The sequence below is a fragment of the Alligator mississippiensis genome, chromosome 2 (assembly GCF_030867095.1).
Source record: "Alligator mississippiensis isolate rAllMis1 chromosome 2, rAllMis1, whole genome shotgun sequence".
NCBI classification, from domain to species: domain Eukaryota; kingdom Metazoa; phylum Chordata; order Crocodylia; family Alligatoridae; genus Alligator; species Alligator mississippiensis.
In genome coordinates this window covers 65,494,361-65,506,450 of record NC_081825.1, presented here as the reverse complement: position 1 = coordinate 65,506,450, position 12,090 = coordinate 65,494,361, and the positions used below count along the sequence as shown (strand labels likewise).

Here is a 12,090-nt window from a genome sequence, read left to right as displayed (position 1 = left end):
CAGGTAAAAATGAGGGAGAGGAGCTATGTAAATTAAAGAATAATATTGGCACAAAAATCAAATACAGACTGTAAAGTAGAGGGCAATTTGTAATTTGTAGAGGAGTAAAGATAAAAACATTCTAAGCAGTGAGGACAAAGAACCTGGGCTGCTTCAAGATGGACCATGGTAAGTTTATGAAAAGGACAACATGATAAGACAGAGGTGTTTCTCCACTGATAATCAGGACATTCAATATGAAGATTCAAGCACTTGCAGTCTCTGTGTTAGGAATGAAAAGTAACCATCTATGTCAGGGGCAGGCAGTTATTTTGGCTGGAGGGCAGGTTACCAAATTTGGTGAGCTGTCAAGGGCTGCAAAGGTAGCCTGCCCCCTCTGACAGGTGCCCTGCCGCCTGGTCACAATTTTGGGAGCAGAAGTCCCGCCCCCTAGCCCCTGAACTTTGCCACTGGAAGTCCCTCCCCTTGTCCCTGGAAGTACTCCTTTTTGGGAAAGGGGTTTGTCATCATGGAACCAAAAAAACCCCAAATTATATACTAAAAATAAAACATCCACAATAACATATTTCAATTTTATTTTTAAAAAATATTTTTGTCCCGATTTGTGTGCATTTGCATTGTGTATATAGAGGTGATTACATAATAGCTCAAAATGAAGTCTTACTCATGACTTCCAAAAAAAAAGCCTTTGATCTGGTATCCCACAATGTCCTCATGAGAAAATTGGAGGATTGTGGGCTTAACTCCAAGACAGTCAGGTGGGTGGGAAACTGGCTGTGGGGTTGGACTCAGAGAGCCTTAATGAACGGATCAGTGTTGTCCTGGTGAGACATGGCCAGCGGTGTCAGAACAGGGGTCAGAGCTTGGTATCATACTTTTCAACATTTTTATCAATGACTTGGATGTGGGGGTAAAGACCTCACTGGCCAAGTTCGTGGATGACACCAAGTTATGGGGAAGTGTGGTCATGCTTGAAGATAGGCTACAGATACAGGCAGATCTAGGCAGGCTTGCAAGTTGGGCGGATTGGAACCAGATGAAGTTCAACATCGAGAAATGTAAAGTGCTCCACCTGGGGATGAACAATCCCATGAATGAAAGGGACCTGGGGGTAATAACAGACCACTGTATAAATATGAGCCAGCAATGCAACGCTGTAGCCCAGGGGTGGGCAAAATACAGCCCTTGAGGCTATTCTATCCAGCCCATGGGATCCCTAAAAAAATTTTAAAAATAAATGCATCTGTCCTTAGTTCCTGTCAAAAATGAAAGGAACCAGGGGCAGTAGGACCTAGGGGAAACTTCGGCGGGCTCCTGCAACAGCAGGGCCTGCCTGGCCGCACCCCCACCCCAACCGGAAGCCCCAGCAGGGGCTTTTGGCCTGGGACCACATGGCTGCCCTGGCACGGGAAGCTCAGGTAAGGGGGGGGAGGGAAGGGCAGGGAAGGTGCTGGTGCGGAACGTGGGGAAAAGTGGTCCCTCACCTGCCCCGTGGCTAGCACTCCCTGCTGCAGCCGCTCGCAGCCCACACAGGGCTGTTCTGAGCAGGCACAGGCAGCCCCACGCAGGCTGTGAGTGGCTGCAGCACAGGGCACCGGCCACAGGGCGGGGAGGGCCTGCTTTTCCCCTGCACTCAGCACCAGCTTGTAACCCGCCCCTATGCTGGCTCCGGGACCGCCTGTCAGGGTTGTGCCATGGCAGCAGCAGCTGTGGCCCCCCAGCTTGCCGTGCTGGGCAGCATTTGCGGCTCCTGCCCACCTGGAGTTCGTGCCGAGGTAAGCTGCAGTGAGGCTGCCACGGCCGCCTCTGTGCTGCCCAGCGCGTGAGCTACAGGCAGGCGGCAGCAGCAAACACTGCCCAGCCTGGCAAGTAGGAGGGCCACAGCTGCTGCTACTGTGGCACAGCCCCAACGGGCGGGCCTGGAGCTGACGCGGGGGCAGGTTACAAGCTGGTGCTGAGTGTGGGGGAAAAGTGGGCCCTCACCCATCCCATGGCTGGTACCCCCGCGCTGCAGCCACTCACAACCCACATGGGGCTGCCTGTGCCTGCTCAGGACAGCCCCGCATGGGCTGCAAGTGGCTGCAGCAGGGAGCACCGGCCACGGGGTGGGCAAGGGGCTGCTTTTCCCTGCACTCCGTGCCAGCTCCTTCCCTGCCGGCAAGCAGGGGGTTGGGGCTGTGCACTACCCCCCACCTGTACCGCAGGGCTGGGGGGGCACTGGGAGTGAGCGGATGTGGGAGCACAGGGACTGCACCGGTGTCCCAGAGCCAGCACCAGCAGGGCCCAGAGCAGGGTGGCAGGGGTACAGGGTCCCGGCTGGCAGGGACTCTATGGAGCCAGGCCAGCTCACCCCTCTTCCCTGCTGGTGCAGCCTGCGCCTGGCTCCACAGACACCTGCCAGCCTGCACCCCACTCCGGGCCCCACCGATGCTGGCCCTGGGACACTGGTCCCAAGATATTGGGACATTGGTCCCAAGATGGTGACCAGGGAGCGGGGCTACCCACGCAGGCCTCGACAGCTTGCCAAAACCGGGTAAGTGGCCCTCCGCCTGAAATAACTGCCCACCCCTGCTGTAGCCAGTAGGGCAAATAATACTCTGGCATGCATCAATCAAGGCATCTCCAGCAAAACTAAGAAAGTGATTCTTCCACTCTACTTGACATTGGTGAAATTGCAGCTGGAGTACCGCACCCAGTTCTGGGCACTGCACTTTGAGCCACCCATATGATCAAAGACTCACAAGGCAAGCCACACGAGGAAAGACTGAGGGACCTGGGACTCTTCAGCCTGAAAAAGAGAATGCTTATCGCTACATTAGGGGAGTATATCAACGGCTCAGTAAACAACTGTTCACCAGAGCACCCTTGGGGAAAACCAGGAGTAATGGCCACAAACTCCTAGAAGTCCATTTCAGACTCAACATTAGGAAAAGCTTCTTTATAGTCAGGGTGTCCAGGCTGTGGAATAAGTTCCCTCCAGAGGTGGTGCAAACATCTACCTTGGAGATCTTCAAGAGGAGACTGGATAGTCACCTTGCTGGGGTCACCTGACCGCAGTGGTTTTTTCTGTCTGGTGCAGGGGGCTGGACCTGATGATCTTCTGAGGTTCCTTCCAGCCTTACAAATTAAAATAAATTGAGTGCAATGACGACATGAAGAAAGGAATGTAGCCAACTGTTCTGAATATCAGCACAGGGAGGGACTGATAATTGAGATCAAAGATTTGATCTTAAAGTTGGCTGCTTCATCTACTTACTGAAGCTAGTTTCATACAGCTGATTAAAGTTAAATCTATGCATGTGTCTATCTATTTACTCTAGGATGTATGCGCAGGTCCATTCCTGGTACCACGAAGCTGGGGCCAGTGGCAGTGGCAGCCAGAAGGAGTTCCCACTGCCAGGGCTGCCTAGGAAGGCAGTCCAGCTGCAGAGCTACCCCAGCCCCACTGCGTGCCCAGGGGGTGGCAGGACGTCCAATGCCCAGACAGTGCCTAGGTCAGGAAGGACTGACAGACCTGCTGTGAGCCAGATAGAAACTCTTCATGGGCCACGTTAGGCCTGTGGGTCGTATTTTGCCCACCCCTGGTCTATGCACTTTTCAGGGGCAAAGAAGAAGATTGATCTACAGCATCTTTGCATGAAGAGCACAACTTTAATCAGCTGTATGAAACTAGCTTCAGTAAGTAGATGAAGCATCCAACTTTAAGATCAAATCTCTGATCTCAATGATCGGTCCCTCCCTGTGCTGATATTCAGAACAGTTGGCTACATTCCTTTCTCCATGTCATCATTGCACTCTATTTAATTTATTCCCTCCCTAAAATTTCTTTCCACTTTATCTCTGACAAAAAAATATCATTGTACCTACAGTATTATGCATATGCTCAACCAAGTTTAATAATCCATATACTATATATAATGAGAACTTTTTTTTTTTTTTTTAAATCACACTATGTCATTTATCCAACTACACTGAAGTCACAGCAGGGGAAGAAAGAATATCTTTGTCCACCATTTCCATCAACCCCCACAACATTTCAGCTCATCTAACAGAGGAAATAAAAGGTATGCAGTATACTCACCAAGGGCAATGATGATCCATTTTCAAAATACACCTTAAAAAAGCAAACAATTGAATAGATATTAAAAATGGAGACAGTAAACAAGAGGCAGTTTAAAATGAACATTATTATTGTTTAAATATCTAATTATATTACACAGAAAATTTAGTCGAGAATCAGCTACGTAGTTTTCTCAATACCAAATCTCATTCCTAACACATCCTAATGTGCTCAAATAATACATAGTATGCATACTACAGAACAATTGTTTCTGGGAGTTTGGAGATTAGTGCTTCTGAAAATCTCACTGGGCACCCATCTGCCTCTTTAGTTGCCTAAATACATTCCAGAGTTGTCTCTTCAGTCAATCCATGCAGTATTACTCTTTTTAAGTCTATGCACTTTTCTGGATTTATACATTTGCTCTGATTTAATTAAATAAATCTATACTCCTTAAATACATAGTCCTGTCAATGCTATAGCAGCAGCAGCTTCAAAATAGACTAGCTTCCCTCATTTTCAGGCTTCAAATAATGACACGGTTCCTATGAGAAGCCTCAAAAATGAGGCTATTCACCAGCTGTGAGCTGACAACCTCCTGACATTTTCAAGGCTTCTAGTAGGAATATTTGACAACTATTTCCCCTTTGCTGTTTCTGGTTCAGTTCACAAGATTCACAGTTACAGAAGTTGGCATCCAGTTAACAAATACAATTAATTTACAAAATAGAAAGTGGGACTGAAAAATACTATGCACTTCAGTGGTGTATGTGTTTAATCAATATGCAAATGACCAACATTTGTTTCAATGCAAGTAATAGGTAACAAATTGGGATCAACAATGTATTATGCAGTTAGGTCAGGGCAGGCAATTATTTTGCCTGGCGGGCCACTTAACAAGTTTTGGTGAACTGTTGAGGGCTGCAAAGGTAGCCCCACCCCTTGACAGGTGCCTTCCCTCTGGTCACCATCTTGGAACCAGGAGTCCTGCCCACTAACCCCTGATCTTTGCCACCAAAAGTCCCTCCCCTTGCCCCCAGAAGTACTCCTTTTGACAAGGGGGGTTGTCATCTTGGAACCAGAAAAAAAAACAAGGTATGTTTGATTTTTAGAATATAAATTAATCTGATGTCAAAAATATTTTTGTTCTGATTTACTTGTGCTTGTGTAGTGTACATAATGGTGAGTGCATAATGGATTAAAATGAAGTCCGTCTTTTGTATATTGTGGTGGGGAGGGTATGGCGGGGTAAGTAAAGGGCTTGTGGGGGGGCTGTGGGTATGTGTGTATGTGGGATGTTGGTGTGTGTGTGAATGAGTATGTGGGGTTTGTGGGGGTAGATAGGTGTGGGGGGGTGTGGGTATGGGGGTGTGTGTATTGTGTGGATATGTGGGGTGGGGTGGGTATGGGATTTGTGGGGGGATGTATGTAGGGGGAGGATGGCTGGGGTATGTGAGGGGGTGTGGGTGCATGTGTATGGTGGGGGTGAGTACATGTGTATGATGGGGTGTGCATGTGGAACCCCCCCTACAAACATGCCTCCTCCACACATGCCCCCCTCTCTCATTGCACACCTCCCCTTCCACCAGTGGCAGCAACAGGCGGCAAGGCCTTGGGGTGCACACGGCCCACAGCAGGTGGAGACCCCTGGCGGTGTGCGGTCCCAGCAACCCCAAGACTGCACGATGCCAGGCTGCCAGCAGGGAGAGTGGTGGAGCTGGCCCAGCTGCCAGCCCAGGCTCTGTGCTCCTGCCACCCTGCCCTGGTTCCCTGCCAAACCTGGCCCTAGGCCACCAGCACAGGCCCACACACGCATCTCCAGTCTAAACTTCCCAAAAGCTTATGTACCCAATACATAAATCATGGTGTCAAAGGTAGGCCTGAGTTGTCCCACCCATGCACATTCACACACTTTTTGCTAACATTAGAGATTTAAGCCACATCCAACCTGGAAGACAAAAGTTGGCTAAAAAAGTAAAAGCTTTGTTTTTAGAGATACTAAGGAAGTGAAACATGATTAATTGAGGAAGGCAATGATCATCATTCAGACTGTTTAAATCTCTTCCATTTTGTTTTTGTTATAGCTACTTAATTAAAATATTCAGGGCACAGGTTCTTTATTAACAATTCAATAGCTTAATCATCCAATCAAGTGATAAAAAAAATCCTGATCAGGGTGTGAATCATCCAAACAGATGTCCAAAAGAAGAGAATAAATATTTCTGATATTTCTAAAGAAAACTAAATGCTGAAGCAAGCCTTTAAAATACCTTTCAGATTGTCTTTAAAAGGAAACACCAATTAAACAATTTAGTAATAAATGCATTCATAGAAAAATGATAAAATGTCCAGGTGTGCTTTTTATTCCCAGACTGGTCAACAGGTGCATTTTGGGAAATTATCATCTTTTGCATTAGTAAGATATTTAACAAATGTGATAAATGGTGCTTAAAGAGATGTTTCTTACTTGTCGCACACAGAACAATGATGGCAGCGATCTGGCTTTACAAGTTGGCATCTGTCACAGTATCTGATTGCTGAGAAGAAAATTGTTTTAAACTAGATTAAACATACTGTTATGCACATATTTTGACATTATACATGTGCTCAAAAAGTAAATATTTACAGTCAGAATATTAAATCCCTGAACTCCCACTACAGTGATTCAGTTTTACTTTAGTGGGAGTTGCAACTGCTAGTGCCTCTCATATGTCATTTAAGTACTGGAAATCAAGAACATTCTGAATTTTTCATACAAAATAAAAACAATCCAAGGGCCATTTTTTAAATATTTTGAAGCTTTTCAGTTGAGGTTTTTTTTAACATGAAATCAGCATTGCAAAAACCCTAAAAACTGAAATGAAAGGCTATACAACTTGATCAGTATATGATAAATTAACTGATGCTTATAAAAAGAAATTCAATACAGAGGTCATTTTAGGTTCCTCCCTTTCCCCACCCCCCCAAAAGAAACAAAATATCCAGAAGATTTTATTTAGGATTTGGTGATGAAAGCCATTTAAATCTTAATCTAATGTCATTAAGGAAGCAATAAGTGCCTTTATTTCTTGGGATTGTTTTTTCCCCTTCTTCCAATTTAGTCTTCTGTCTTTTTAAAATTTCTGTACCAGAAGCACCTAGGTGCATATATAACAGGTGTTATAGATGTAATATGCTATTAAATATTTCTCTTTTCAGAAATTAAGGCCAAGCTAGGTAACCTTAAAGTGTATTTCACCCTCTTGCAGTATTTGTTAACATTACAAACTATCAGCTTATTAAAAGTACTGCTTTTTAAATTCATTCTTAATGTTACTTAGGATTGTAATAATACTAGTGAGTCATTTTCAATCAGTCTTTAGTCATAAATTGTAGGGATGCTTAGTGAAAAAATATGGTTAGCTTTCCCTAGCTAATATTTGGGTATCAATTAATCTTCCGTTATTTCTTAGCATCTTGTAAACGTAATTACCATAATCATTCCCAGGTAAATAGAATCTGCATCGAGAACATGTTAAACAAAATGCTTCCACTAAATAATAGCAATGCATCATTCTTTGGTAACCTTATTCTTTTAAGCTCTACCAGGCAATTCATTTTTCCAAGGTACTGTCAAAAATCCTCACTTTCTACAGACAGTAATGTACTGTTTGACCACACGAACCACAAACACCAACAATAGTCACCTCCAGACATTGTCCTGGTATATATAGGAAGGTCCTTGGCTGCTCTCCTTAATGCATCTTGCTGGACTTCACCTCTAGGCTCCCTCTCCAGCAGTTCTTTGTGTGCATAAGACAGATGGAACTGGAAAATAATGCATTTTTTAAATTAGCAATGCACTAATAAGTTACTCCTTTATAGACTGTCTCGCCTTACAACACATGACAAAACATTAATTAAATTACGGTCAGGTAGTGATACATGTAAAATACTGTGCCAAATCTACTGTATTCACCCAGGAGGCATGAATTTAGGTTTTGGTGTTTTTAACTGAAAACAAAAATAAAAAACATGACTCATTTAAATAAAGGGCCTGATCCTGTCAGGTATCAGTTTAACACTGACTGTTCCCCCTATGAAAAATAGGAACTGCCTCCCTTTCCCCCTCCCCTAATACTTAAAAGAAAGATAAATAACAACAACAACAAAAATCATATCTGTATTCAGAATTTGATCAAGCTCATTCTTGCAAGATGAAATTCCTATGAAGTGTCCTTCCCTTCTTCGGGCAGTATCTTAAATCAACCTGGAACCTGAGGCTGGTTTAGTCCAGTTTTTTAAACAGTGTCTTCCTGACAGCATGACATAAATGCTTTATATGCCTCACTGACTAAGTATGCATTTCCAAATTGAATTTATACCTACAAAGCTTGGAACCTGCCTAAACTGAAAGAACGTTTTACCCACCATATAGCACTGGCACAGCTATTGTCGACAATGCTTTTAAAGTCTTGCCAATATAGGAAACAAAGCAAGCACCCTCACGAGGATTCCTTATCTTTGGAATGTCCCACCTACACCTAAAAAATAACTTTAATTCACTGACCTTCAGGACATTATCAGGCTCACATACAACCCAAGCTTCTGGAGAAAACATATGTATATCCTTTTTTCAACTTACTTGCCTATCTAAACCTATCTAAACTCAGAAGACTAATGGTAATTTGTAGGATTAAGTTACTTTTAATTAATTAAAGGAATGTTGCACCAGTAGATCTTCCCTTCAGCATCTGTTTCTGCAATGCTAACCAAGAATGTCACTACATAATGTTGTTGGCACTATAGTTCAAAGAGAATATTTTGACAGTAAACATGGCTTCCTAATACCCAAGTTTGCTACATTTAATATTAATTTTAAACTCTTCAGTAGTATTGTAGGGCTGCTTTCTAACCTTGATATAATTAAAGATTTATCATTCTGGCGCTCAATAGCAGGCTTTTCTCAGCCTCTTTAATTGAAATCAGTCTATAGTAATTTGAGTCTATAGTAATTCTCTTCTCTAATTATTTCTATCATGCATGATCTAAGACTTGAGAAGAGCAACGAATTAAAAAATATTCTGGCATAAATAATACTGAAATAGATTTTTTTAAAATCAATATTCCTCCCCCCAAAATTCTAAAGATCGCTAAATAAACCTACAGAAAAGACACTGCTGACTATACTACTATTGTTTAATCATTTCTGCAATAATGTAACATTTCTCGTATACTAATGATTTACAAAAAATTTTATATTTCCTAAAGCAAAACATCTGAAACCCAAAATCTGAAGCAAGGATACCACAAGCTAAGTTTCCATAAGCAATTCAATAACATAGTTCTTGTGTTTAAGACAAGAAAAGGTTTATACTTTTTGAAAAAGGCTTAAGACTTATAATCACGTAATCACAATACTTTTCACAATAATAGCTCTTTTCCATAAAATGTTCATTGTGCCTGTGTGGGGAAGAATGGTTAACAAAGAGAAAAAATATCAAATAGCCTTAATCAAGGTCACAAAGACCCTGTGCATAATATTTATACTGTATTTGATAGTGCCCTCTCAGTTTCTCCCTGTATAACTCATGTCATTATCTTGAAGCTGATGATACTTGAAGCTGAAGCTGAACAGGAACCAGGTGGGTCCATGACAGAAGCAGCATGGGAGCTGTGGCTATCTGAGGACTAGGAGCAGAGACAACATACATCTCTACATTCATCCTACATTATTCAGGCTATTCAGGCATGGGCACTCTATTTTGTTTTGTTAGATAGTGAACACCTGCTGAGGTAAGGCGGAATGGGGGGGACTGGATAGAAAAAAGGAAAATGGGAGTGGGTGCCAGAGTTTGAGGGGGGGGGGGGGGAGGTTGTTGTTTTTTTACCCTTGCGTGCCAAATACTACAGAAGAATTTGTTGAATTCTGTTCAACAGTGACGATTATTTATTCACATTTTCAAGTCTCATGACTTTACCAATACGCTACATTCAATATGCTGGCTAAGCTATACACATGCCAGTTACAGGTGAACCTTGGCAGCAAAATTAAAAACATTTTCTTTAGACCATATAAGGCTGAATCTAGCCATCTGCTCCATCTTTATATACTCAAAGTCAACTTCATACTTAACCAGTTCCTCTATACTTATATGGTACAAGATAGGTAGAAACAAATCAATTAAAACAATTATTAAGAGTTTCCTACTACTGAATTTACAGTCTAATCTAAGCTTACTAAACTCTCAAAAGAAACTGGCAACCTCAGAATTTAAAAATAGTATTCTACAGATGATTAGTCTCTTTCCACATTAGAGGTCAGCCTTCACTCATTCTGCAACGACTGACTAAACTTGATTATATGCGCTCTGTTTTCAAGAGGGGCATGTGGGGACAGACTGGGAACAAGATGTAGTAGGAGCAGATGCTCCTGCCTGCATTTGGTTTTGCTCTTTTCCCTTCCCAGCTCTGCTCCTCTCCCATATTGGTTGGCAGTTCGTAAATGGGAAATGCAGGCAGTAGCTCACAGGGGGACTCTTTAGGTTTAGGGCACAGTCACATTTGGCTTCTGTAAAATCTGCATTTCCTATTTACATACTGCCAAGCAATGGAGGAGGAGAGCAAAGTGGAGCATGGAAAGGAGGGGAACAGAGTAATACAGGCAAGAGTGACTGCTCCCACCAAGCCACTTTTCATCTGTCCTCATGTGCTTCCCTTAGACACAGAGATATGCAGGGCAGTTCTACCTGGTGGCAAGAGCCTGGCTATAAATTTGGTAAAGGTGAGACTTTACAATGGTTCTCAAATGGGGTACCATCAAATTCAGGGAAGTAACTGAGCAGTGCCTTGAATTCTAAAGGTTGAGAAGCAATGACTTACAACATGTGCAACTGCATTAATAAAAAACAAAAGATTTAATTTATCCCAAATCTTAACTTACTTCTTTTGAGGGATTCATTGGTAATGTGAAGATTGTTTTCCAGTAAGACCAGACAAACAGCATGACAAATATGTGGTATGCAATCAAGCACACAACTAAGATAAAAGATGAATATAATTAATACATTATAGCAAAGAGAGCCATAACATTTAGTCTCATTATGAATGCAAAATATGTATAAGCATCACAACCCTACAGATGCTCTAACACAGAGGTTAATTTATAGCATATAGTACTTAAGATGTACTAAAACCTTCAAAAAATATACAAACTTATTGCTGAAAAATGTTAATATGATTCAAATGATAAATGTTGAGATGAATTGGGATAGTGAAAAAACAACCAAAGAGAAAAGGTTTCAGTATATTCCTGGGTAAACTTGTAGCTAGCACATATTTCTTAGCTGTTTGTTCTTTCCCTCCCATTCAGTTCCCTCCCAATAAGAGATGTATAATGGCTGCAAGACAGAAAAAGGAGAAATCAAGTCATCTACATTTTGCTTCATGAGCTTGTAAATCATTTTAACATACTGTACATGTATATATGCATTGGATTCGATTGTTATTCTTAATATATCCTACTTATTTGTTTATGCTTATTTTGTCTTAAAGGATGGTAAATCCTTATAATTTGCCATCACACACTGTTATGTCCCACACTGTCAGTATCTTTGGCATCTCTTGTCCTAATGTACAGAATACATCACTACAATTAAGGACAAATCCTAACTACTATGCCCACAGCAAGCAATGTGGCCACATGTGAGGTAGATGTACAGGAAACAAAGAGGTAGTTAACCATGTTAGTTTGAAGTCAGAAAGAAGGCAAAGGATGTGGAACTGTTCAGGGGTACATATAAGCAAACCACATTTCTGATACATTTGAAAAAAACTGCACTAAGTAGATAAATCAACCTGTGGTTGCCTTAAGCAATAGATCTGTTCTCCAAATTGTCAAACCCTTAGCATTTATGGAGTGAAGAACAATTAGCCGTAAGTCAGTGGATTTTCTCAGCTGCCTAAACAGAAATGTCATTGTTGCTGAGAGCAGGAATCAAAGCAGAAAAATCAGCTTCTTACTTAAGACACGTACTGCAATGTTTGGGGGG

General features: G+C 42.3%; 1 protein-coding gene across 1 annotated transcript in view; it reads right to left on the bottom strand.

Annotated features, from left to right (window-relative positions):
* Nucleotides 1-12,090, bottom strand: part of ZDHHC2 (zinc finger DHHC-type palmitoyltransferase 2) — a 77,065-nt gene that overhangs the window by 32,897 nt on the left and 32,078 nt on the right. Inside the window, exons 3-6 of the mRNA XM_014594970.3 lie at nt 10,983-11,077; nt 7,747-7,867; nt 6,528-6,597; nt 4,082-4,114 (exon numbers count right to left, since the gene is read on the bottom strand). Of these exons, the coding sequence (XP_014450456.2) occupies nt 4,082-4,114; nt 6,528-6,597; nt 7,747-7,867; nt 10,983-11,077 (319 nt within the window). The remainder of the gene's footprint in view (nt 1-4,081; nt 4,115-6,527; nt 6,598-7,746; nt 7,868-10,982; nt 11,078-12,090) is intronic.